Here is a 27,933-nt window from a genome sequence, read left to right as displayed (position 1 = left end):
GCTCGGTGGTGCAGTTGACATGTGGGAGAGAAGGGATGCCATCCATAGGGACCTGGGCAGGCTTGGGAGAAGGGCCTCCTGAGATTCAACAGGGCTAAGTGGGAGGATTAGAACGAGTCCGGACAAGGTCAAAAAGATGACTGAAAGTCTGAAAGACTGAAAGTCTGGGTAACCTTTTCAGTAAAGACAGACTGAGAAAGCTGGTGCTATTCAGCTTGGAGAGACCCTACAGTGGCCTTCCGATACATAAGGGGGCCTCAGGGAGTATAGTAATGAGACAAGTGCTAATGTTTTACAGCCAAAAGGAGGTACTTTTAAATTAGATATAAGGAAGACATTCTTTCATTTTGGGGTGGTGATCACTGGAACAGGTTTCCCAGGCAAGCTGTGGCTGACCCATCCCTTGCGTCTTTGTGGCCAGAAGCCTCCCTTGCCATAGCAAGGGGGGAACCCCCCCTTGCAAAGCTGCTGCTTAACCTCACCTTTTCCCCATGGCACCTCCTCCACACCACAGAGCCCAATCTCCACATCACAGAGCCCAGAGAAAAGGCCAGGACTGAGGGGAGGGAACGAGGCTGGAAGGGCAGTGGTGAGGTCCGTGTCGCTGTGTGGCCTGGATGCCATGCAGTAGATGTGCTGGCCAACAGGCCTTGTGAGGTCACCCAGTGCATCACAGAGCACCCCAAGGCAGCAGTGATGGCGCTGGAGAGTCAGGTGGCAGAGCCCAGTGAAGGGCTGGCTGTGGGCCCCCTCTGTTGCAGCCAGCTGATGGAGCACGGCAGGAGTAAGGCAGGCAGAGCTCATGGCCACCATGCTCATGGTTACCTTGTCACAGGCTGTGGTAGAGCTTGTGGCATAGCTGCCACAGCCCCAGCCCCTCAGAAGGCACCACAGCTGCTCCGGCAAAGGCAGATCTTGATATAGAGCCAAAAGAAAAGGAGGTCATTGATGAGTAAGTTGAACAAGACTGGACCCACTACTTACCCCTGGGGGACACCGGTAGCTACAGGCCTCCAACAAGACTCCGCAGCACTGAGCACAACACTCTGAGCTCTGCCACCCACCCAATTATCAATCTACCTCCCTGTCCATTCATCTAGGCCACGCTTCCTGAGCTTCTCCATGAGGATCTCATGGAAAACAGTGTCAAAGCCTTTCTGAAGTCAAGATATACTACATCCAGTGCTCTCCCCTCATCTACCCAGCTAGTCATCGCAGCATAGGCTATCCAATTGCTTAAGCATGATTTCCGCTTAGGGAATCCATGCTGACTACCCCTCATCACCTTATCCTCCGCATGCTTGAACATGACCTCCATGACCAGGATGTGTTCCAGTACCTTCCAGAATGTGCTATTCTGGTATTTCTCAGATTAACCTGTGATGTAGGTTGCAGGGTCCTAGACAAAATCAGGGAGTGTCTTTTCATACTCACCTGTTACGTCTTTTGCACATTAAGAGAGCGATGATATAACAGGAGGGAACCTTCAACTACAGCTGAGCTGGGGAAAGAGCTCCTCCACCACACTCAAAACTCACAGGGGAATCCCATCAGGGCCCACGCACTTCAGGATGCCCAGTTTCTTTCTGTGGTTCCTGACCTGAGACTCATCCATGAGGGGGAAGTTTTCCTTGCAGAGGACCTTGTGAAACTCTGGGATTTGGTGAATGCATCTCATTCTGTTTTCGAAGGAGAAGAGAGCCTGTCCTTCCCATCTTGTGATGTTCTGCATCAGGGTCAGAACTACCCTATATATCATAGCAAGCTTGGATCAGACCACAGGTAGAGCAACCAGGATGAAAAGAACCTGGGCACAATCAGGGATGCCATATGAGACGGCAGTGCTAAATACAGATATGGTCCTGTCCACATTGGGATGCTCTAGGAGGAGTGTGTCCACCTAGGCAAGGGACTTACCATTTTCTGCACAGAGATGCTGTTCAAGTCTCTGACATACAGCCAAGTTGGACAAAGGAGAAGGACAAGAGGGAGGAAGACTATGAGCCTTCAGCACGAGAGACCCCCAGAGACCCCCAGAGGGACCACCGGAGACTGATACGCATGCTCCAGTAGGAGGGTTTCGATTCCGGAAACTAATTATATAACCCTATTTTTTCTAGAAGTAGTAATGACTATGTATTAGCCTAGGAGCATAAAAATCAGCTGCTTGATGTAACTGTTGTGTATCTTGGTGGAGCAGAGACTCCCAGCGCACCCTGCACTGTTTGCTTACCTCTATTCCTTTAATAAATTGTAAACTTTGATTGTAACCCTATTTGGGACTTAGCCATTTATTACAAACCGGAAGGGAAAATGGTTCTGGCATGCGACAGGCTCGGAAAACCTGTGGGGAGATATCCAGGGGTACTGATAGGGCTGGAAGGCCCTGATATAACAGAGCTCTTTTTCCCCTTGGCTATGGCTTTTGTCTCTGCCATTGGGACCTATGAGATGACACATTGTGCTCCTGGCACTGGAACCATGTGGCCGTCTTGCAGCCCTGTGCAGTGGTATTGTACCGTTCTCTTTTTGTTGCCATCATGCACTCTATATCCCACTGCCCTTGAAGAGCAGTGTGAGGGACAGAAGCTCTCTTCCCAGAGGCTGGGTGTCAGGCCTTGGTGTTTGCTTTAATAAAACACATCAAGTTTTCCTCCACGTCAGGGCCAGGGTAGTGAATGAGGGAGATTTCAATAGGCAGTTGATAATAAGGGAGTTTTTTCTTCAAGCGGCATTCTTTATTGATTTATTTCAATTGCCTGACCTCTCCCATTGCTATTGATCCTGAAGGTCACCTAAGGAGACCTGGTCAGCTTGGAAAAGCAGTCCCTTGAGGCCAGACACTTGGTGGGCAACCTTGCTCCTCACCCCCCCCAACCCCACCATTTCTCTCAGGAGCCACCTGGGACTTGCAGAACTTCTGATGCCATCAAACTTCTTCACTCAAGGCTTCAGCTGCTTGTTACAGCTTCTTTGCACCAATTCACATCTCTTTTCCCCACAGATCTGCCTGCACAGAGGTACTGAGAGCAATGGAGAGGGACAGGCTTCCCATGGAGAGCAATGGGAGTCTCCCAAAACAAAACAAAACAAAACAAAACAAACAACAACAACAAAAAAAAATTAGAAATGGACATTTAATAAGAAGAGGCGGGAACACCTGATAGGTGGGAGCGACTGGACTCACATCAGAACAGACACATGACACAGTAATGGTAGCGCAAGGAGAGGGAAGGATCAATATTTCTCATACAATTCAGACACTTCTTAGGAACTCCCCTTCTGGCATGGTGAGAAAACACTTCCATGTCATAAACAGAGCTCAAGTGTTTGAAGTGATGAATATATGCCCTTTTTTATTTGTATTATTTTTTCCTTTGTTAGAATAATTTGTTCACCTTTCAGGCAGACCTTGTTGGTCTTTTTGTAAACACCCAGTGCCACGTTCTGAGGCCCCACTGTACTGGAGGTGTTTGCCTGGGGCTGGCAGCTCAGGTGAGAGCAAAGTGGGGAAACACAGTGGATGTCTAAGGCTGGCAGGGAAACAGATGCAGACATGCAACAGCATAGGACAGCATGTTGTGACAGCATGAACACTTCAATCAGACAGCGTTGTGTGAGTCAGCATCCCCGCGTTCTGTCACTTTCCTTATCAGTTGGCACAACTGACCAGGTCTGGCTCCCATTACGGCCTCCCTTATCAGCATCCCTTGGTGCCCTGGAAAAGGTCCTTGACCAGATACCATGGAAGGAGCAGAGTCTCTGCTTCTGCATGCCCTTACACAAAACCTCCAGGAGGGTTTGGGAGCTCCTTGATGACATCTGGCTGACACAGTTGACTGAGGAGCCACTGAGATGAGGTGACCTGCAGGACCTCATACTTAGAACTCAACAGGAAGTGCTCAGGGATTTTAAGGAGGTGAGAAGGTAGAGTTGAGGATGCTAAGAGAGGGGACCAAGGCAATGCAGAGAACTTGAGGTGAGCAGACATGGGCCTCTCACTGGCTGAGGGACCTGCTTGAAGGATTTGTTTGGGATAAGGCCCTGCAGAGAGGAAGGCTTCAGGGAGCTGGTTGATGTTTGAGCATCTACTGATAGAATGGATTGCGTTGGAAGGGACCTTCAAGGTCATTCAATTCCAACACCCTGTCACAGGCAGGGATACCTTCCACCAGACCGGTTTGCTGAAAACCCCTTCCAACCTGGCCTTGAACTCTTTCTGGGATGGGGCATCCACAGGTGGTTCTCTGGGCAACCACCCTGGTAAGGAAAGAATTTCTTCCTCATATCTAATCTAAATCTATGCTTCTTTAAATTTCAAATGACTGCTCCTTGGTCTATCATCACTCTTCAAGCTCATGAATGATCCAACCTGACACACAGGTAGTAAGTAAAGGTGGCAGGAGGCTGGCACAAATGAGAAAGGGACTCCTGACCAAAATCAACAGAAGGAGAGGGAGGCAGGTAAATGGTGGGAGCTTGCTGCCTCCCAGCATCAAAAGTTCAGTGATTCTGTACAGGAGAGATTTGTTACAGTTTATGTGTTTAGGGAATGGGAGGAGATCGTGGGACAAGCTCCTGGCTAGACAGAGGTTCCAGGTCCAGCTGCTGGAGGGATCCATACTTTACTTGTGCCTGCATAGAATCATAGAATATTCAGAGTTGGAAGGGACCCATTAGGATGATTAAGTCCGACTCCTGGCACCGCACAGGTCTATCCAAAAATTTAGACTATGTGACTACGTGCACAGTCCAATTTCTTTGTAAATTCAGAGAGGCTTGGTGCAGTGACTGCTTCACTGGGGAGCCTGTTCCAGTGTGTGACCACCCTCCCGGTGAAGAACCTCTTCCTGATGTCCAGCCTAAGCTTCCCCTGCCTCAGCTTAACACCGTTCCCGTGGGTCCTATCACTGGTGATTAAGGAGAATAGGTCACATGTCTCTCCACTCCCTGTCACGAGGAAGTTGTAGGCTGTGTCGCGTTAAGGGGTGTAGCTGATTAACCGTTACAGGCCCGGTCAGATTCAGGGTACTGAACCACTCGGACATTCACCAAAACCACATTAACCATCTGGGGGTCCAGTCAGACATTCACCATCAACGCATTAACGGTCTGGGGGTCTGGTTGGATTCAGAACACTGAACTTTCATGGATAACTACCCTCACCCTAGTTACACTTAATGAGAGCTATCCCAATGCAATTAAGTATGGTTTATTACAGCAACAGATAATCAGGCTCTTTTGGATTGCCGGTGATAGTGACTGTCTGCAAAAGCAAGCTAGTATGTATTAAATACACAGGTGTTACAGATGTTATAGATGTTACAGGTGTTACAGGTGCGCAGCCTAGAAATAAACGCGTTAAAAGGATCAAAGACTCTATAGAGATTTATAAGCAAGTATTCAGATCTCACCCAAAGGCGTCCCAATGGGGGGGGAAGAGAGGCTCAGCCCGTCGACTGGTCCCACGAGTCAGGAGGTCCTAAGGATGTTGTATTTCCTCGGGATGGTATCTCCCCTGACGGTGGTATCTTCCCTAACATCCCCTCTCTCTTGGGCCAATTTATATTATTTTCTATCTTTTAGGTGGAGCTTGAGTGGCTCTAGTCAAGCATATCTTAGTTATGATTGGTGTAAAGTTTTCCCGTCTCCATTTAAAGTAATAGGCTCCGAGAAATTCAGGGCACATGCTCAGTGAGGGGTGGTCGCACCTTGGAGGCAGGTAGCTTTCGGGATGGAGGTGTGTTTTGGTATTATAATGATATTATAATGAGCAAAAAGTACCTAGGGTACAGCATTTGTCAAAACATGACAGGTCTTTGGCTCAGGGTGGCAAAAAGTGCAGCTTTGTGCACAAGAACAACCGAGGCCCCACCTGATTACAGAGCCTAGCCGTGGTGTCTCCACTCGACTCTATGCTCTGTGCTGTTCCTTAGGGCTAGCACACCAAGTTTCCCCAGCACGATAGCATCTAAGGTTGGGAGCCTAGGGAACGCTCAGGTAATGCAGTTATGCCCTACCCTGAAAGCCTCTTCACTGCTTTACCTTTTCCTTAAAAATGTGAATATTAGTTTTATTTTCCTAGTTACTTCAGGCAATTACACCACAGGCTGCAATGAGGTCCCCCCTCAGCCTCCTCTTCTTCCGGCTGAACACGCCCAGTGACCTCAGATGCTCCTCATATGTCTTCCCCTCTAGGCCCTTACCCATCTTCGTCACCATCTTCATCACCCTCCTCTGGATACTCTCCAACAGTTGAATGTCCTTTTTGTGCTGTGGTGCCCAGAACTACACGTAGTACTCAAGGTGAGGCCACACTAGCGCAGAGTAGAGCGGGACAATCACCTCCCTTGACCGACTAGCAATGTGGTGCTTGATGCACCCGAGGATATGGTTGACCCTCCTGGCTGCCAGGGCACACTGCTGGCTCATATTCAACTTGCTGTCAACCACAACCCCTAGATCCCTCTCTGAGGGGCTGCTTTCCAGTGTCTCGTTGTCCAGTCTATGCGTATAGCCAGGGTTGCCCCGTCCCAGGTGTAGGACCCGGCACTTGTTCTTGTTAATTTTCATGTGGGTGGTGATCGCCCAGCTCTCCAATCTGTCCAGATCTCTCTGCAAGGCCTTTCCACCCTTATCAGAGTCCACAACTCCTCCAAGTTTGGTGTCGTCGGCAAATTTGCTCCAAACACCTTCTAGTCCTACTTCCAAATCATTTATAAAAACATTCCAGAGGACTGGCCCTAAAATGGAGCCTAAAAGGGACCCCGCTAGTGACCATCTGCCGGCCTGATGTGGCCCCATTTACCACAACCCTTTGAGCCCTGCCTGTCAGCCAATTGCTCACCTATCATTTAATGTTTTTGTTAAGTTGTATGCTGGACGTTCTATCCAGTAGGATCCTATGGGAAACCGTGTCAAAAGCTTTGCTGAAGTCCAAAAAGATCACATCAGCTGGTTTCCCTTGATCGACTAGATGGGTGATCTTATCATAAAAGGAAATGAAATTTGATAGGCAGCACCTACCCCTCATGAACCCATGTTGGCTGGGACCAATGACTGCATCGTCCCCCAGGTGCACTTCAATAACTTCAGGGATCATCTTCTCCATAATTTTACCAGGCACTGACGTGAGACTGACAGGCCTGTAATTGCTAGGGTCTTCTTTCTTACCCTTCCTGAAACTTTGCACAACATTTGCCAGCTTCCAGTCTACAGGGACCTCTCCAGATTCCCAAGAACATTGAAAAATAATTGAGAGAAGTCCCGCAATGACGTCAGCCAGCACTTCAAGCACCCTGGGATGAATCCCACCTGCACCCATGGACTTGTATGGATCCAGGTGGAGCAGCAAATCGTGCACACGTTCAAGGGCTGTTGGGAGTTTGTCATTCCCACCGTCGTGTTCCTCCAGCTCAGGGCACCCTGGGTCCCGAAGCCCATCATCAGGGTTGAAGACAGAGGCAAAGAAGGCATTAAATGTCTCTGCTTGCCTATGTCATTGTCTGTGAGGAGACTTTCCCCATCAAGTAGTGGACCTATATTTTCTTTGGTTCTCCTTTTTCTGTTCACATATATAAAAAAAACCTTTTTTATTGTCTCCCACAGACATGGCCAGCTTCAACTCTAGTTGGGCTTTGGCCACACAAATTTTCTCCCTGCAAACACGAGCAGCATCCCTGTATTCCTTCCTCATCACCTCACCCTCCTTCCAGCAGCCGTACACTTTCTTTTTTCGCCTAAGTTCCAGTAGAAGATCTCTGGTCAGACAGGCCGGCCTTCTGCCCCACCTGCTTGACTTCTGATATTTTGGAATTGCCTGATCTTGTCCTTTTAGGAGGCAGTGCTTAAAGATTGACCACACTGATGGACACAATTGCCTTCAAAAGCAGTTTCCCAAGGGACCTTGCTGACTAGTTCCCCAGCAGCCCGAAGTCTGCTTTCCCCATATCCAAGGCTGAAGTTTTGGTGGCAGTTTTCCTCCTGTCACCAAAAATTCTAAACTCAACCACTTCATGGTCACTATGACCGAGATGGCCGCCAATTGCCATGTCTCCCACAAGACCCTCTCTGTTCTCCGGCAACAGATCTAGGAGGGCACTTTTCCTAGTTGGTTCCCTTAACACCTGCACCAAGAAGTTATCATCTAGTTGTTTTATGAACCTCCTGGACTTGCTTGTGTCAGCTGTGTGGTGATCCCAGTTGACGTCTGGCAAGTTGAAATCCCCCATAAGGACAAAGGGGGTTGATCTGAAGGCATCTCTTAGTTCTGCAAAGAATAATTCATCGGCGTTGTCGTCCTGGCCAGGTGGTCTGTAATAGACTCCCACAACAACATCCCCTTTATTTGTTCGTCCCTTAATCCTTACCCAGAGGCTCTCAACTTTGCCATCGCCAACTTGAAATTCCACACAGTCCAGCCCATGCTTCACTTACATCGCCAATCCGCCACCTCACCTACCCTGCCTGTTCCTCCTGAAGAGCCAGCTATTGTGACACACCAGCCACAGGACTCATCCCACCAAGTTTTGCTTATGCCGATGATGTCGTAGCTGTGGGACTGGGCCAGGACTTCTAGCTCATCTAAGGCCAAGGCCAAGACTTCTAGCTCATAATATATATAGGTATATATTTTCCTGTAAAATACCCTAGCATGGAAACAGCCCAACATTCATTTACTCTGGTCCTGGTTTTGCTTGCATTGTAGTGTCATTGGGTGTTTCAGAGATGGTTCTCATGGTAATTCTTGCCTGGGTAGGAAATTCCACTAAACAAGTACCTCCCTTAGTGCCTTTAGAGTCCTGACACTCCTCATGGTGTTACATAATGAGAGACACCACCGTCAGGGTGAGCCATCTGCACCCAACCATGAACAGGTGATAAAACGGAGCTTCAGTGTGGGGGGGATTGACCTTGGAAATCTCCAGACGTCAGCCAACAGAACTCCCCTGAAGTTGGCAAGGAGAAGTGGATAGTGCTGCACGTGGGGCAGAATACCTGTATCCATTGGGGCAGGGTTGGACGTGAGCAGCCGAGGGGGGACCCTGAGGAGAAGGGCCTGGGTGCTACGAGGACACCATAGGAGCCAGTGGGACATGCTGACAGGGAGCAAGGCCAGCTCCTTACGGGGCTGCACTGGAGGCAGTGGGGGCCATCCAGACCACTTGAGTTATCGTCCGCCTTGACTCAGTGCTGCCATGCCTGTTTCTGGAGCAGTGTGGCCCAGGGTGCAGCTCCTGGTTTTGAAGAAATGCAGAGAAACTGGAGAGTGTGGAGGAGAGGTCTGCCAGGACTGCTTGAGGGGTGGTTTCAGACATGTAGGTGCTTTTCTTCCCAATAGGAAAGAGCATGGGAAAGAATGAATATCACAAAATGCAGCTGTGAGCACTGAGACTGAGGTGGAGGAGAAAGGTTCACTGAAGGACAGAGGTCACTCAGAGCCCCTGGCTTTGTGTTTCATGGATTGCTGAGGGTAGATGGAGAGACATCAGTCAAGGCAGGAAGGTGCTCAGGTGAGAACAACGTGGGGAAGCAGGGTGGATACCGAAGTCCTGCAGGGAAACAGATGCAGACAGCATAGACCAGTGTGTGGTGGTTATGGTCAAGGTTCTTTTGCAAGGCTGAAAGTCCCCAACAGAGGGAACATCTTTATCTGCTGATCTTGACTCTTGTCTTTGTCAATGACACCTATAAGGAGAGAGTTTATCCTTACAGCAATAGGGTTTCAATGCCTCCTCATCCCTCTCCAGGAGCCTAGGAGATGTCCTCCTGTAGCCTTGTATTTGGCATTGCCCATTCCCACACTGCACTGACCCAGCAAGAGCCCTAAACCCCACTGGAGGAACAGGATCTCCCTTCCCCGAAGCTGGGGTTAAGGCCTGACTCTTGGACTTGATGGGACACATCGAGGTTTCCTCAGCCTCAAGTCCACCTTAACTTTACCTTTGCCTCCGTGTCATCACTGCCTGCACTCTTCTGCTCTAACAAGCCCATGGGGGGCTTTGTCAGTAATGTCCCTCGGTGGGACTCATTACCACTGGGAGAAGCTTTGGAGTTTGCATCAGACTTTGACTATTTGAGAATTGTCTTCCATTTCCTCTCAGAGTCTGAGGCTCCTGGGCTCTGCTCCAATGCACTGGGGGCTTCAGTAAAATGCTTTGGGCTGAGCCTGTGCTACTGAGCTGAGATGGCTGGTGGGGTGGAGGGAGGGAGCTCCTGGCAAGCAGGCAGCACTGCAGATAAACAGCTCTGCCCAGGAGCAGCTCCTCTGCAAGGTGCAGCAGGGCTGGGGGCACTGCCTGCAGCTGACATGGGGAGAGGAGAGAACAAGGAGAGGGGTTCATAGTAGCCTGGGGTGGGAACGGAGAGGAGAGGTTACGGGGGGAGAAATCTTCCCAGCCACCTCCCCACGGTAAGTCTCTGGGTGCAGGGCAATGCTGCTGCACACCCTGTCAGGCTCTTCTGGAGCTGGCACAGCCCTCAGCTGATGGGACACTTGGTGAAGGGCATACAGTGTTTGTGTGCTGCAGGGTGGGCGTGTAGGGCCCAAGGGCTGCCTTCTCTTGGGGCCAGTTGCAGGCTCTGAAGTCAGGGGTTCAAGCAGGTGTGCCCAGGGCTGTGGTGCAGAGCAGAGTCCCTGCTGTGCTTTCGGGGCTGTGTGCCAGGGCAGCGCCTCTGCTGCCTGCCAGGCTCAGTACTCAGCGTACCTGGGGAGCTGTCCAGGGGCTGTGGGAAGAAGCTGTGAGTGGAAGGAGTCCCCGTGGTAGGGCAGGGCAGGGCAGGGTCCTGCTGCTGCCCAGAGCCTGCTGCCTGGGGAAGGCTGCTCACAGCCCCATACCTCCCCAGGGCACTTCCCAGCAGAACTGCACAACAAGAGCTACCTGAAGGGAATGCACTTTCTAATGTCTCTGCTGCCATTTGCTGATGTGGTGAGGCAGGGCGATGGTAATGGAGTAGTGGCATCTGTATTAGAGTCAAGGGCTCTTCAAGCATTGCTGCAGGTCTGTGAGAAACCTCAAAAAAATCTCTTCACACACCTCAGCCTACAGACAGTACCAACATCACCTTTGTTATTTCTTGAGGAATTATTTGACCTTCTCCTCATGTACTGCAACAGGGAGATGTCCCTGGCCAGTGCACTTCTCAGATCGCTCCAGGTTCCCTCCTGCCTGTTGTTGTAGACCAGCACCAACTGTTGCAGAGCCTACAGCAGAGCCCCTGCTGGTCGTGGCACTCTCAGCGCACAAACCAGACAAATGTCAAAGAGCGGCAGAAAGCTCTTCCTGAAATGAATGAGACAATGTTTTGCTTTGTGGGTTGTTTGCTGAGATATGCAGTGGATTGTAGTCAAAGAAGTCCTTAAATTTTGCACTGTCATTCCTTTGTTTTGTCAGGCTCCCTTGCTCAGAGGCAGTAAATGTGTAACAGCAGCTCCATCACCGATTTCCTCTTCCTGGCATTTGCAGACACACGGGAGCTGCAGCTCTTACAATTCTGGCTCTTCCTGGGCATCTATCTGGCTGCCCTCCTGGGCAACGGACTCATCCTCACTGCCATAGCCTGTGACCACCGCCTCCACACCCCCATGTACTTCTTCCTCCTCAACCTTGCACTCCTCGACTTGGGAGGCATCTCCACATCTGTTCTCAAAGCCATGGACAATTTTCTCTGGGGCAAGAGGACCATTTCCTATGCAGGATGTGCTGCACAGATCTTTCTGCTACTTTTTTTCTTTTTAGCAGAGTTTTCTCTTCTTACCATCATGGCCTATGACCGCTACATTGCCATCTGCAAGCCCCTGCACTATGGGACCCTCTTGGGTAGCAGAGCCTGTGCCACGATGGCAGCAGCTGCCTGGGGCAATGGTTTTCTTCACGCTGTGCTGCACACTGCCAATACTTTTTCAATACCTTTCAAACAAAGCAATGCCCGGGATCCCTTCTGTGAAATTCCCCAGATCCTCAAGCTCTCCTGCTCAGACTCCTACATAAGGGAAGCTGTGATGTTTGTACTTTTTACTTTTCTCCTGCTGGGGTGTTTTGTTTTCATTGCTCTGTCCTATGTGCAGGTTTTCAGAGCTGTGCTGAGGATCCCCTCCCAGCAGGGACGGCACAAAGCCTTTTCCACATGCCTCCCTCACCTGGCTGTGGTCTTCCTGTTTCTCAGCACAGTCATATTTGCCCACCTGAAGCCCCCTTCAGTCTTTTCCCCTTCCCTGGACCTTGTGCTGGCAGTTCTGTACTCGGTGGTGCCTCCAGCATTGAACCCCCTCATCTATAGCATGAGAAACCAGGAGCTCAAGGATGTAATGTGGAAACTGATGGCTGAGTGTATTTCATAAGCCATAAGTTCACTGCATTTTTTGGACAATCACTCACAATGTTACTCATGATAGGCCAAACCTGATTTATATTCTTGTTTTTTTTTTTTTTTTTTTTTTCTTTTTTTTTTTCCCAGTTTTATTAGAATTGTTGTTCATCATTAAACCTCATTATTCATTGTGCCTTGTGTACGTAAACCAATTTAAACCAATTGCAGTGACTCTCACTTGCTGAGGTGATTAGCTCCAGGGAAGAGGCATTCTGCAGAGGAGCGGGGGGGATCAAAGTGTGCAGGGGTTTCCCTTCAGGAGCGCCCCCTCTGTAGTAGGAAGGAAGCCTCTAGGGAGTGTAAACAACCAGGAGTGTTGTGCACAGAAGAGGCAAACAGGGCATGGGGTGCTGTGTTGGGTCTGTCTGAGCTGGAGTCACCTTTTCCCTGCAGCAGCCCATACAGTGCTGTGCTCTGCACTTGGAGCTAGAACAGCAGTGGTATCACACCAGTGTTGTGTCTGCTGCTGAGCAGTGCTGGCACAGCATCAGGACTCTCTCTTACCCTCCTAGAGGGTGAGCAGAAAAGTGAGAAAAGAAACATCACCAGGGCAGCTGACCTAAAGGTGCTAGAGACCTCTGCTGTGTGAGTGAGACACAGCATCGCTGCAAAACAAGTGCGGAGTTCTGATCCGTGGTTCCATATTCTCTGCTAGGGGAGTGGGCGGAGATGAACAAAGTGCATGACAGACCAAAAAGAAGTGCTTTTTTATCCAAGTTTTGATTGGTGGTGTCTAATATATGGGCCTGGCGGTGTATCTTGTGATCCTATTTTTTGCTCTTAAATGCTTTGAGTGTGACAAGAAAAAAGGCGGGAGCATTATCTAAGTAACTAACAGTTGAGAAGTGTTGGTGTATATGATGTGGTGTTGGTCAGTTTCCCAAGTACTGGCAGGGGGAGGGGGCAGACATTATCAGAGCAGTAGAACTGAGAGAGTCATTTCTTTGGTGGTTCGGGCTTGAGCCCTGGGAATTTGGTAAGAGGGGGGAGAGCGAATTTATTTAGGCGTCAATACCTTTTAAACCCCCGTATTGATGGATACACAGGAGTGATTCCTTGTTTTGTATGGGCTTACTAACAAAGTGCATGAGAAAAATTGGCATTCGGCTTGAAATTCGGTCCTGTTGAAATGTAAATTTTTTGTGGAAAAGATGGTAATATTTGTCTAGAAGACGGAAGGCTGAGTGCTTCATCTCTTTTCCTGAAGTTCTGTGGATTTATGATTGAAACGGGGCTCATTAATAATCTGAAATAATAAAGTTTGTATGTGGGAATAAGAGTTTAATCCCAGAGAATTGGGACATTTGGGAAGAAGGTTAGGAAAAGATGGTAAAAACCTGCAGTAAAAAGGTTTGCGTGGAAATTGAAAAAAAGGACAGTAACTAGTAAGGAATAGTAATAAAGAAATACATAAATAAATAAATAAACAAATAAAAGGGAATGGGAAATCAAGGAAATGAGTAATATCCAAAACAAAGACGTTTTAAAGAAAGCCTCCTTGGGTGCATATTGGCACGTTCGAAGGATATTGTTAGAACTGGGAGCACAGAAAGCAAGAACACTTTCACTAAGTATTGCAATCAGTGGTGGCCACTATATAAACTACATGGCCACTTTATGGATCAATCGACTATAACACTATCTTGCAATTAATGTTGTTTTTGAGGAGAGAAGGAAAATAGGATGAAATGTATTATACTGATATATTGTTTCAGCATCTTAGAGGGAAACGGAGTGGAATTAAGTTGGCCTCTGACAGCCTTTGGTGTTGGCATGAGAAAAGTACAGGCTGGAGAAAGACAAAGGAAAGGTTAAAGAGTTGTTGAAGGTGTTAAAGGTGTGGCGTGTAGTATTTAACAGAGCTGTTTGAAGTTAAATGTGCAGGGGAAGAGGATGTAGAAATGTTAATAGTTCTGCCTCAACAGAAGGCTGTGATCTCAAAATCACCAGTGTGAGCCCTTTTGGGCAGAGGGACCATGATGGGTCCGAGAGTTGTCATGGAAACAGAAAAGCAGTTAACTCTTAAAACAACCTGAGTTTATGAGTGAACTTAGATTGCCAATGGGACCGCTCAGGAAACTGTTGACAATTGCATTCCCCTGACCGACCCCACACTGAAACTATAGTGATCCAGGAAATAATGAACGCTAAATACCAAAATCTGGTTAAATTGGGAATTGAGAATCTGTTCCAACAAGATCCAAAAGAAACCGAATTTTTGGAGCAACTATGAAATGCGATGGAAAACAAAACAAACGAAACTGGAGAAAATAGGGGCTAAATTAGAACAAGGAAAATGGACACTGCCAGACAGGCGAGAGATATTGCCAAAAGCTTATGCGAAGCAACTATTGGGACGTTTACATTCACAAACACATCGGGGTACAAAGGTGTTAAGTGATCATTTACTAAAACAATTTGGTTGCATTGTTTTTTTTTTTTTTTTTTTTCTTTTTTTTTTTTTTTGAAATAGCAAAGCAAATTACACAATGTTGCTTAACTTGTCAGAAGATAAATAAAGTGTTTTGACAAGCAGCCACGGGAAGGAGAAAAAAAAAGAAAAAGAAAAAAAAACAACAGCGTATGGGCTTTTTGAAAAAGTACAAGTTGATTTCACTGAATTGTCCAAAGTAGAGAGGATAAAATATCTATTGGTAATAGTAGATCATTTAACACAATGGTTAGAAGCTTATCCAGTAGCACGAACTACGGCACAAATGGTGGTAAAAAATCTATTAGAACACCTAATGTACTGGATAATCCAGTACATTGATTCTGATCAGGGCACACACTACTTCAAAAATAATAAAAGTCTTATGTCAATTATTAGGTATTCAGTAGGAATACCATACTCTGTGGTACCCAAAAAGCTCAGAGAAAGTAGAAAGACTGAATCAAACAATAAAACAACAATTGGCTAATTTAATGATTGAGACACAAATGCCCTGAACGAAATGCTTACCATTGGCACTTTTAAACATAAGAACTAAACCACACAGTGAGACTGGGTTATCACCATATGAAATGAAAAGTACCAGTAACTACCGAAACTTGGAGGGTTGAGTCCGCTCCTGGGGAACTGAAATTAAAGCTAAAGAAGAAATAATATTCTGGCAATGAGGCTCTGCATGAATTAAGGATGCCAAATAAAGGGGACAAGCCTGAAGGGAGGAAAGGGAGAAGGCAAGACCGGGGCAGGACCCTCCGCTGCGGTGTGTATGGTCTACCGAGGGAAGCAACCCCTATGGCTATTGACTGCTGAGTGAGAGGGCCTCGATCGGACTTCTCCCACACTAAGGTCAGGTTGTCCCAAGAAAATAACAGAAGAACCTCTTTTTTAAAACCCATATAAAATTGTGATTTGTTTTCCAGGAGCTGGACCACTCTGACAGGCTGAAGGAAAACACAAGCCTGAATCGACCCTGAAAGTGGGCCCAACGTAGGCAGAAGATGGATCCTGGGCCTATAGGACCCCAATATATATATATACTTCATAGAATAATTAGGTTACAAGCTGTAACAGAAATAGTTATAAATAAAATCGGAGATGCACTTGGATTAATTGCAAAGCAAAATACCAAGATGAGAACTGCTTTGTATCAAAATGACTTAGCTTTGGATTATTTACTAGCACAAGAAGGAGAAGTCTGTGGAAAATTTAACTTTAGTATTTGCTGTTTAAAGATTGATGATGAGGGTGTTTCTTCCCAGTAGCTGGTAGAATGCTATGTTCTGGCTTAGGATGAGAAGAGTGCTGATAATATGCTGATGTTTTAATTGTTGCAGAGCAGTGCTTACACCAAGCCAAGGACGTTTCAGCTTCTCACTCTGTCTTGCCAGCGGGCAGGCTGGTGGTGCAAGAGCTGGGAGGAGGGCCAGACTGCTCGGGGTTAGGCTGGGCATCGGACAGCGGGTAGTGAGCAGTTGCATTGTGCATCACTTGTTTTGTACACCTTATTACTAGTAGTACTATTATCACCGTTATTGTCATTATTATTGTTATTATTATTTTCTTGTCTTTATCTGAACTCACAGGCTTCACTTTCCCATTTCTCTCTCCCATCCCAGAGAAGGAGGGGGGGAGGTGAGTGAACGGCCGTGTGTTCACTCACCTCCCCCCCTCCATGTGATCTGGGAACTACTTGGGTGCCCAAAGTAGTGCTTGTGAGCCCTAGGACATGTTTCTCATCAAAGGAAGGAACCTGGGTGTCCCACAGAAGTGCATGGATGCTCTGGGGTGATGCTTGGGTGCTCCAGAGGGATGTCTGTGTGCTCAAGGAAGGTTGCTTGGCTCAAGCGAGGAGATGCTAGTGTGCCCTGGAAAAATGCTTGGGGATTCCAGAGATCCTTGGGTCCTCCAGGAAGGTGCTTGTGTTCCCCAGAGAGATGTTTGTGTGGTTTCTCCAAGGAGGTACTTCATTGCTGTGTGCAGATGCTTGGTCCTGCAAGGATTTTCTTGGGTGCCCCATGGAGATGCTTGGGTGCTCACGGTTGATGCTACTCTTCCACAGAGAGGTGCTTGGGTCTTCTACGAAGAAGGTATTAGACAGAAGTATGGAGATGCTTGGGTGCTTGAAGGATATTCTTATTTAGGGTAGATTCTTGAATGCTCTAGGTAGGCGCTTGATGTCTCCAAGGAGATGCTTTTGAGCCCCATCATGATGATTCAGGAGGTGCTTGGGTTCCCTGGCTTGAAACTTGCATGTCAAGGGATGTGCTTTGGAGCATGAGGGGATTGTTTGGATGCCTGGGAAGGTTTGGGTGCACAGAAAAGCTCTTGGTGTTCTCCAGGAGGATGCTTCTGTGCTGTTACAAAAGGGTTGTGTCGTTGTGGTGGTTTTACTTGGGTGGGCGGCTGAGCTCCACCACAACTGCTCTCTTACTCCCCCTCCTCAAAGAGGAATGGGGAGAAAATACGATGAAAAGGGCTCAAGGGTTGAGATAAGGATGAGGAGATCACACAGTAATTATCGTGACGGGCAAAATAGACTCGGCATAGGGAGATAGTACTTATTACTAACAAGCTGGAGAAGTGAGAAACAAAGGAAAGAAACCAAAAGCACCTTCCCCCCTCAACCACCCTCTTCCACCTCCTCCCCCCGGGTGGTGCAGGGGACTGGGGGAATGGAGGTTATGGTCAGTCTACAGTGCTTCTTTTCCACTGCTCCCTCTCGATCACTCTCGTCCCCTGTGCTGTGGGGTCCCTCCCACAGGATGCAGTCCTTGCTGAACGGATCTGGCATGGGCTTCCCACAGGCAGTAGCTCTTCCAGAACTGCTCCAGATATGGGTCCGTACCACGGGGTCCATCCCTCAGGAGCAAACTACTCCAACCTGGCTCCCCCACGGGCAGCAGCTCCTGCCAGGTCACCTGCTCCTGCGTGGGCTCCTCTCCACTGGATACAGGTCCAGCCTGGGATCTGCTCGGGCAGGGGTCTTCCACAGGCGGCAGCCTCCATCGGTGCAGGGCCACCTGCTCCACCATGGTCTCCTCCACAGTCTGCAGTGTGGAACCCTGCTCCACCGTGGTACTCCATGGGCTGCAGGGGGACATCCTGCTTCACCATGGTCCTCACCACAGGCCGCAGGGGACTTCTGCTCCGGTGCCTGGAGCACCTCTCCCCCTCCTTCTGCACTGACCTTGGTGCCTGCAAGGCTGTTCCTCATTCCTCTCCCTCTCCCAGCTGCTGTGTGGTGCAGTGTTTTTTCCCCTGTCTTAAATATGCTCTCACAGAGGTGCAAAACAACATTGCTTATTGGCTCAGCTCTGGTCAGCAGTGGGGCCCTTACCAAACATGGGGCAGCTTCTAGATCCTTCTCACAGAAACCACCCCTATGGCTCCCTGCTACCAAAACCTTGCCACATAAACCCACTACACACATCACCTTCCCATAGATTGAGATCAGATTTGTCAAGCAGGACCTGGCTTTGATAAACCCATGCTGACTGGGCTTCCTCACCTGATTGTCCTGAAAGTGTTGTGTGATGGTACTCAAGACAATCTGCTCCATGAGCTTCCCCTGCTCACAGGTCAGACTGACAGGCCTTTAGTTCCCCAGATCTTCCTTCTGTCCTTTCTTTTACATGGCTGTCACATTTGCTAGTCGCCAGTCAACTGGGACCTCCCCTGATAGCTTGGACTGCTGGCAAATGATGGAAAGAGGCTTGGTGAGCACTTCAGCCAGCTCCCTCAGTACCAATGTGTGGAGCCCAAATAGCCCCCTAGACTTGAGTACATTGAAGCAGAATAGCAGTTCTCTAACCATTTCCTTGTGGATTATGAGGGCTTCATTCTATTCAATATCTTTATCTACCAGCTCAGGGGGTTGAGTACAAGGGGAACAACTGGTCTTGCTGCTAAATATTGAGGTAAAGATTGCACTAAGTACCTCAGTCTTTTCCTCATATCTTCTTATTCTGTTTTCTCACATCCAATATAGGATGAAGATTCCCCTTAATTCTCTCTCTCTCTCTCTTTTTTTTTTTTTTCCTTATGTATTTGTATTTAAAAAACAAACAAACAAACAAACAAAAAACATTTTTATTGTCTTTAAAAGTAATAGATGTATTGAGCCCCAGTTGGGCTTTAGCCCTTCTAAATTTTTTCTTTGCACAGCCTAACAACATTTAGGACTCAGCTTCCGAGCATACTTGTGTTATCCAGGATCCTGAAGGAGAAGACACCTCCATGCTAAGGCGCTGTCGTGCTGCTGGATGGCTGTCTGTGGGCAGCTGGAGTGAGGCCTCAGCACCCCCGGCTAGGAGGGAAGAGCTGAGATTCTGATCAGGTATACCAGAAATGAGGTGAGGATTCTGTGCAGCCTCACTTCGACTGGGGCTTCTCTGCTCTCAGCTGTCTCCACTTTCATCTTGGGAAAACACAGAAGTGTGATCATCGTCCTAAGAATTATAGGGCTAACTACTAGAAAATAAAGCAAAGAATTTACACCTTGCTCTACAGTGTTTTCGGATGAGTTGCATGTAACAACACAGCAAAGCTCATTGATCTGATAAGTGGATTGCACTTGAGTTTCCCCCACGTTCCTGCTTTCCTTCTGCTGCACAGCAGGAAGGACTCCTCTGCAGCCCAAAGCAGCCCCTGCTCCCAGTGCCACTCTCAGTCAGCCTCAGCCACAGCTCAAGCAAGAGAGCTGCAGAAAGGTTTTCCTGCAAAGAGGGAGGCTCAAGCTGGAGGGTGCTCTTAGACTTGAAATAGGTTTTCCTCAGAGAGGTTTTCTAATTTTGCTCTACGTACTCCTCCTTAACAGAAAACTGTGTTCAATGTCAGACAATGCCCAACATCAGCTCTGTGAGTGAGTTCCTCCTGCTGGCATTCGCAGACAGGCGGGAGCTGCAGCTCCTGCACTTCACGCTCTTCCTGGGCATCTACCTGGCTGCCCTCCTGGGCAATGGCCTCATCCTCACCACCATAGCCTGTGACCACCGCCTGCACACCCCCATGTACTTCTTCCTCCTCAACCTCGCCCTCCTTGACCTGGGCTGCATCTCCACCACTGTCCCCAAAGCCATGGCCAATTCCCTCTGGGACACCAGGACCATCTCCTATCAAGGCTGTGCTGCACAGGTCTTTATATTTGTCATCTTGATTACAGCAGGGTTTTATATTCTCACCATCATGGCCTACGATCGCTACGTTGCCATCTGCAAGCCCCTGCATTACAGGAGCCTCCTGGGCAGCAGAGCTTGTGCCACCATGGTAGCAGCTGCCTGGGGCAGTGGCTTTCTCAATGCTGTCCTGCACACGGCCAACACATTTTCCCTGCCCCTCTGCCACGGCAATGCTGTGCACCAGTTCTTCTGTGAAATCCCCCAGATCCTCAAGCTTTCCTGCTCAAATGCCTACCTCACAGAATTTGAGTTACTTGTTTTCAGTTTTTCTTTACTCTTCAGTTCTTTTGTTTTCATTGTGTTATCCTATGTGCAGATCTTCAGGGCAGTGCTGAGGATGCCCTCTGAGCAGGGCCGGCACAAAGTCTTTTCCATGTGCCTCCCTCACCTGGCCGTGGTCTCCCTCTTTGTCAGCACTGTCCTGTTTGCCCACTTGAAGTCCTCCTCCGTCTCTTCCCCATCCCTTGACCTTGTGGTGGCAGTTCTGTACTCAGTGGTGTCTCCAGCGGTGGACCCCATCATCTATAGCACGAGGAACCAGGAGCTCAAGGATGCCTTGAGGAAACTGATGACCTGATAAGACCTGATAATCTTTAAAAAAAAAAAAAAAAGCCCATTGTCTTCTGCATATGACTCATAAAGCATTGCAGGAACAAGGTTATCTTTTGGTCATTTTTCATACTCTGGAGAATGCCATGACAAGCTCAGAGCTCTGGGGTGTATGGGCAGGGGGTTCAGCAATGACTGAGCAGGCCATTGCTCATTGCTCACTTGCTCTTCGGGGGATAGGATTTCCCAGAAGAGCAGGGCCTGCTGTATGTGCATGGAAGACATGGAAAGAGAAACCCAATGCTGGTGACAGCAGGCACATCATATGTGTGTGGAGAGATGAACACGGAGGAGCACAAAGGCCATCAGCTATTCCTAGAAGTCTCATGAAGGCCAGCTGGACAGATAGTGTCACAAGACCAAGTAACATCCCCTGGGAAGCCACCTGAAGGCAGCTCTGGGATGTGCTTCCTTGAACGTCTCTGTGCCCATTCCTCATGCCTTGGGGTATTTCAGAGGAGGGCAGAGCAGGGCGAGGCACCGCAGGGCTGAGGTGCCTCCCAGCCTCTGGCAGTGGCTGCAGGAGCCACAGGGACACTGCAGGCATTGCAGTGCACTGCCTGTGGATGTGCAAGGCAGGGACCAGTGTCTCTCAACAGCCCCATGTGTATGAGGAGCATGGGAGGCCAGCTCAGACATAGGCACCTCACAGAGCCCTGATGCTGCCCTGTGTGACTCCAGAAACAACCCCTGTTGTCCCTGTGAGATTTCTGTCATGCCTCTTGCACAGATTCAATGCACATGCTCCTCTCCTCCATGTCACACTACCATGACTTTCTGGACTGGGCTGTCAGAGGTTTGGCTCAGAGATTTCTGGGGACTTGGAAAAGGCAGGCATCAAAAGCGTCTTATGGAATGACAGTAAATAAATAATTAAATAAAAGGGCGAGGAGAATTGCAACTGCCACCTCTGCTCCTGCTGACATGATGGGGAAAGTCCTGCCACAGCCATCTTCAGGTATGTGGCATAAAAAATAAAGAAATTGCTGAAGCAGTAGGGAAGGGGAAAGAAGGCAATGTGGTGAACCTGGACTTTATCAAGGCCTTTGCCATAGTCTTCTGGAGTCTCCCTTTAGCCAGACTGGTGATATTTGGACTGAAGAAAGGGATGATGACATGAGGGGGAGGGTGGCTGGACATTAGTGGTACAAAGTCCTCCTGCCAGCCAGATACCAGCAGCATCCCTCAGTGATGGGCACTTGGGTCAACACCATTGACCCTCTTTGTTATCTCCCTTTATGATGACATGGAGCACATTTTCAGCTCAATTGTGGCTGATGCCAAGCTAGGAGGACTCCTTGAGCAACTTCACCTTGCGCAGAGCACAACACTCTGTGGGCTGCTGCAGGGCAAGTTAACTCCATCCCTGTCAGACCCAGTACAAGCAGACACTCAATTGCCATGCCAACTGTGAGATCCCCTCTGCCTACATACCCAGTAGGACCCTTACAGGAAGAAGACCTGGCTATAGGTCGTCATGTTCCTTCTTGGCGGTAAGGAATTGGACAGGCTTGAGAGGTTGCTTGCGGGAACCTCATGAGTCTCCCACCTGCTCTCATGAGACACCACCTGGAGTACTGCGTTCAGCTCTGGGGCTCCCAATACAAGAATGACTTGAAGCTATTAGAGTGAGTCCAGATAATAATAACAAAATAATAATAACAACAATAATAATAACAATAATAATAATAATAATAATACAATGGTGATAATAGGAAAATAATAATAATATGTACAAACAAGTGATGCATAATGTAATTGCTCACCACCCGCTGACCGATGCCCAGCCTAACCCCGAGCAGTCCGGCCCCCTCCCCCCGGCTAGCCACCCCTATATATTGTTTAGCATGACGTCAGATGGTATGGAATACCCCTTTGGCTAGTTTGGGTCACCTGTCCTGAGTCTGTCCCCTCCCAGCTCTTACTGCACCCCCAGCCTGCCCGTTGGCAGGACAGAGCAAAAGGCTGAGATGTCCTTGGCTTGGTATAAGCACTGCTCTGCAACAATTAAAACATCGGGGTGTTATCAGCACTCTTCTCATCCCAAGCCAAAACACAGCATTCTACCAGCTACTAGGAAGAAAATTCTGTTCTAACTGAAACCAGGACAGGGCCCAGAGGTCACCCAGAGGGAGTTTGGATCAGCCCACACCCTTGTGTTTGAAGGAACAGCTGGCGGGAGTGGAGAGGCATCACGGAAATCATGGCAATACCGGAGTGAGAGCAAGGTGGGGAAGAGAAGTGCCTGTCTGCAGCCTTCAGAGAGGTGTGGGACAGCACAGGAAAGTCTGCAGAGGAGAAGGCAGAGGGCTTTGACAAGAATGGGAGGCTGCAGCAGCACTGACACCTTTGTCCCCTTGGCCATGGCTTATGAGGAGACGTGTTATACTTGCAATAAATGACTGAGTCCCAAATAGGATTGCAATTAAAGTTTACAATTTATTAAAGGAATAGAGGCAAGGAAACAGCACTGGGTGTGCCGGGAGTCTCTGATCCACCAAGATGCACACCTATTACATCACGTGGCTGGTTTTTATGCTCCTAGGCTAATACATATTCTACACCACTTTTTGGAAAAGGCAGGGTTATTATAATTAGTTTCCTGGGATCCAAACCACCCCATGTGCGCATGCGTATCGGTCTCCAGTGGTTCCTCTGAGGGGTCGCTCGTACTGAAGGTTCATAGTCTTCCTTCCAGGCTTTGTCCTTCTATTGTTCTTCATCTTCCCCCCTTCTTCTTATTTGGTCATATCTTAGCTGGATATCAGAGACCCGTGCAGCGCCACATGCAATAGTTAGCAGTTATTTTGAAAACCCATTGTTCTCTTATCCCAGATATCAGAGACTTGTCCCATGCAAAAGTCAGCAGTTTTTGGAAACTCCTTTGTTCTCTTATCCCCTAGACCCAAGTCTCACGATTTACCCTTCAAACCGTCTATTGATACAAACCTCTAGACTCTATTTCACTTAGAAGTGTGGTTATCCAAGGGTACGTAAGACAGAAGGTCACATTCATCATACCATGCAGCCCTAGCATTGTTCCATATTGACATGAGTCAGATGAACATATTTCACATACTCGTGGCATTCGGACAATGTATTCTCGTTTCAACCATGTGAAAACGCTGGATGGTGTCATAATACTGTCCTTCACACGATATTATGGGCATCATCCCCTACCCCACAGACTCCAGGAAGAGCCCTGAGTGAGACATGGAGGTGCTGGGGGTGCAGGATCTCCCCTCCCAGTGGCTGGGGTCAGGCCTTGGCCTTCTGCTTCAGCAAAACAAACCGAGACTTTTCTCAGCACAGTGTCTTTGCCTGTCTGTAATCAGGGCCTCTAGTTATCTGCCGTAACAGTTCCCATGCGAGGCTTTCATAGTAACAGACTAGAATGGCCAACAGAGTGTAGAGAATAGAGCAGTCTAATACTACGGAATAGAGTAGCCAGCAGAGGTGAGACAGGTACTTTGATATAATGAAAGCTATCAGAAAGCTGATCCCAGTTAGATGACTGATATGGGGAGGTCAGGAGTAACCTGGCCAGGACAGACGTGAGATTTGGGGAAGGGAAGAGAAGGGAGGAGGAGCTCAGAAGCTTACCTTTGTAGAGATAAGAGGGTTCATGTAATGTTGAGGCTTCTGTAACACTGACTTCAAACAGTCTTGTAGGGCCTATAAACTATTTTCAACAGTAACAATAATCCCTCAACCTAAACATTACACAAACACCCTGACAGGAATCCACTATTGTAATGCAGAAATCAACGTATCACCTGAAGAAAAACTCAGCCCATAGCCCCTTTCCCTTACATTTACTCTCTTGCTCACCCGAATCACTACCCCTAAAACTAACATTAAATTGCTCTATTTCATCCTAGACTTCTTGACAGATGTAAACAAAACCTTTAAGCATAATGTGTGCTCATACCCTAATCAGAGACCTGACACCACAAGCAGAACACAAAACGCTCCATCTAAAACTTTGCTTAATCTATAACCCAGAAAGGTCAAATCTAGTCCCTAGGAGACTAGAGAGAGGTCAGCTCTACCTCAGGATCTCCTGCCCCAGCAGGAGGAATGTGACTGTGGCAGGGACTGTGAGGTCACTTCTGTCTGCAGCTGGCAGGTCACCCTTGCCTTCTCCCTGGGATCTGTACTTTTGGGCTGACATCTGCCAGTGGCCCTGCTAGGCCAGCAGAAGGCACCTGCTTGGCATGCTGACTGTGGGATCCCCTCTGCCTCCAGACCCAGGAGGACCCAGACAGAAAGAAGGCCCCAATATGGGTTGTCCTGTCCCTTCTGCTTGAGTCCATGACTGCACAGCAGGAGGCACAAGGCTTGGCTGTGTGTAGCCAAGAAGCTGCAAGGCCAGCAGTAGGCCCATGGCTTGGAAGATGCTGCTGAGGTGACTTGTGTCTGGTTGTCTGCCAGGCCGCAAGGAGCCTGATGGGTTGGGATGCCTCTTCAGGAATGGTTTCCACCCTGATGGAGCTTCCTTTGATATTAGCAAAGAAGAGGAGAGAATAAGCTGCCACAGAATGCAATGTGGAAGGTTGGCAGTGGCCTCGATGAGAAAGAAATGCTGGGATGAGAGCAAGGTGGTAAACAGAGATGGATTTCTGCAGACTTCAAGAAAATAGGGCAAAGCGTGGGACAGCATTGGAAAGCTTGCAGGGGAGAAGGCAGAGGGTGCTGGCAAGAATGGAAAGCCTCAACAGCCCTGAATTTTTTTCCCCTTGTCTAGAGCTTATGAGGTGATGAGATGTAGTCATTGCAGTGGGGCCTCCTCCCTTCCTTGCAATCCTTGCAGAGTCTGGAAGGTGTCATTCCAGTGTTCTTCTCATGGCATCACACTGCCCAGAACATCTCACAGATCGCCAGGAAGAGCCCTGAGCCAGACATGGGGTACAAGATCTCCCCTCCAGTAGCTGGTGGCAGGCCTTGAATCTTCTGCTTCACTAAAAGAAGCCAAGACATTTCTCAGCATAGCGCTTTGTCTGTCTGTAATCATGGCCTCCAATTATCTGTCCTAGCAAGGCCCTGGGGAGGCTTCGTTAGTAACAGCCCTCAGTGGGGCCCATTAATACTCCAAGTCACTTCAACTTTTGTGCCTCCTGACTTGACATGCTCAAGCGGTTACATCACTCTCCTCTCAGTACCTGAGCTTCATACACTGAGCACCAAAATACACCATGGACCTCATTAAAATGAAGAAACTCCTAACATCTCTACCACAATTTTCTTAAAGACTTCAGGATTTGTTCAGCTAATTGCAGAGCTTGCATGATGTAGTTAAAGAAGATTTCAAAAAGCACCTAATAAAAACTTCTTGTTTCAAAGTCTGAATTTTGCTGCATTTCAGTTTTGAGCGTTATTCTCCTATTGCTGTTCATCCACGGTGACTTCTTTGGAGACCTCTATCAGGAGGAAAAGCAGAGTCTGGGGGTCTTACACCTCCACTGCCAGCAGTGGTCTTTGTCCCTGTAACTGCAGCCCAGCCCAGCAGATGAAACCCTTTCTAAGACAAGTCAGTTGTACTTTGGGAACAAAATAAATAATAAAATATATTAAAATAAAATAAAATAAAATAAAATAAAATAAAATAAAATAAAATAAAATAAAATAAAATAATAATAAAATTGAAATAACCATTGGAATCTGAGAAATTCAGCTTGAATATTAGTAAACACCTGGACATCCGTGGTCTCTCATGGGTCTTCTGTGGAAAACTCTGGAAGAAAAGTAAAGAAAATATTTCTTCAAGTGGCTCTAGTTGTACCCACAAGCTAGGCCTCTTTTGGGAAATTGTCCCCTTCCAGTCACAGAAACATAAACTGAGTAATGTGAAAAGACCTGCCCAGTCAACAGAGTAGGGCAAAGTCATGCTTCCTGTGCTATAGATGCAGAAGGCAAAAAGAATTGCATTGTGCCTCACACTACTCAAGGACGTGTAAACCAGGTCATGCATCTTTACCTTAGTACTGACAAGTCCATCACTAAACCACGCTACCAAGTTCTACAACTACACCTTGTCTCTCCAGTCAATGAACCAGCTCATGGATGGCAATCAGGCAGTCCCGGTTAGCATGATGCTGTCTCAGGTGCACCACCATGGTAACCATTGGCACCTGCTGTTCTTCAGCCCTCAGCAAACCCACAACAGAAGGATTCTGTGGAAGGCCAAGCAAGGTAGACAACTGTTTAAGATCCTCCATCTCAAAGGCAGGTATGCCAAAGCCCCAGCGGTAGTGCCCTCTTGGAACTTTGAAGTTCCCTCTCCTGAAACAGTCTATGCTGAGAATGCACAGGCCAGTCCCAATGGGGTGTTTTTGCCATTCCTTCCCAGTTAGACTCCCTTCGGCCTTCAGACAGTTAACTGCTGGGATCCCCTTGTCACTCCAGAAATACAGGTGGGTTCTACCTCTTTAAGTCTTGATGTCGTTAGGGTACACTGTGCACCGGTATCCAGTAGAGCCTGACACATTTGTGGGTGTGATGTGCCAGGCCATTAAACATACACAGTCCAGTAAACTCGATTGTTCAGAAACACCAGGAGAAGTATCCCAAGGGGTGGTGCTGCTGGTGAGGACAAATTTGTGCCAGCAGCATGAGTGGGCAACAGCTGTGCGCAGGCGAGGGGAGGCCAGGAAGCGCATGCCAAGAGCGCTTCTGCCAGCAGAGGCAAGGTCGGGCCGAGGCCAAGGCGAGAGGCAGGCCCAGGGCAGGGGGCTTCAAGGGCCATGCTGAGCTCCCTGCCCCTGCAGCAGCCGCACTGGCCCTCAGAAGATGTGCTGGGCGGCATGCACGGGGAGGTGCTGGCGTGCATCGGAGAGCAGCAAGGAGGGCGCTGGAGAGGGCCAGGGCGAGGTGGGTGGCAGAGCCCCATGCAGGGGCTGGCTGGGGGTCCCCTCTGCTGCAGCCACCGCATGAAGTATGGCAGGAGGAGGGCAGGCAGGGCTCATGGCCACGGGGCAGATCCTGGCCCTGGATGCTCTATGAGCGCCTTGCAGCTCCTGACAGGCTGCAGTGAGGTGCCCCTCAGCCTTCCCTCCTGTGCTCCCAGGGCACATGGCTGCCTCCTGCCCAGCTCACTGCCAACCAAGAATGTCCAACAGTGCTGCTTCCCAAGCTGGGTGTTCCTTTTGGTACATGCTCTTCTCATCCTTTATCTCTTTTACTAAATAGAGAGGCCTAGGAGAACTTTTTGGTACAGAGTACTACAGAAAAAAACATCGAGTCCCTCAGCCACATCTCTGCTTTTCCCCCACATTGCAGCTGGTTTCTTAATTCCACAACCTCTGCTGTACCTGAAGAGAAATTATG

The 27,933-nt window shown here is 48.5% G+C and overlaps 2 protein-coding genes across 2 annotated transcripts; both read left to right on the top strand.

Annotated features, from left to right (window-relative positions):
* Nucleotides 1-11,416: 11,416 nt before the first annotated feature.
* Nucleotides 11,417-12,340, top strand: LOC309889229 (olfactory receptor 14C36-like; the record flags this gene model as incomplete). The annotated part of the gene is made up of 1 exon (XM_082781990.1): nt 11,417-12,340. The coding sequence occupies one exon, from the start codon at nt 11,417-11,419 to the stop codon at nt 12,338-12,340; it is 924 nt and encodes a 307-aa protein (XP_082638116.1).
* Nucleotides 12,341-19,648: 7,308 nt separating this feature from the next.
* Nucleotides 19,649-20,575, top strand: LOC309889200 (olfactory receptor 14J1-like; the record flags this gene model as incomplete). The annotated part of the gene is made up of 1 exon (XM_082781956.1): nt 19,649-20,575. Exon 1 carries the CDS (start codon nt 19,661-19,663, stop codon nt 20,573-20,575), a length of 915 nt encoding a protein of 304 aa, XP_082638082.1. The 5' UTR covers nt 19,649-19,660.
* Nucleotides 20,576-27,933: the final 7,358 nt, after the last annotated feature.

The sequence above is a fragment of the Aythya marila genome (genome assembly GCF_965140915.1).
Source record: "Aythya marila genome assembly, chromosome: 33".
NCBI classification, from domain to species: Eukaryota; Metazoa; Chordata; class Aves; order Anseriformes; family Anatidae; genus Aythya; species Aythya marila.
The sequence above is the reverse complement of the archived record's forward strand: the minus strand, read 5'-3'. Positions and strand labels throughout refer to the sequence as shown.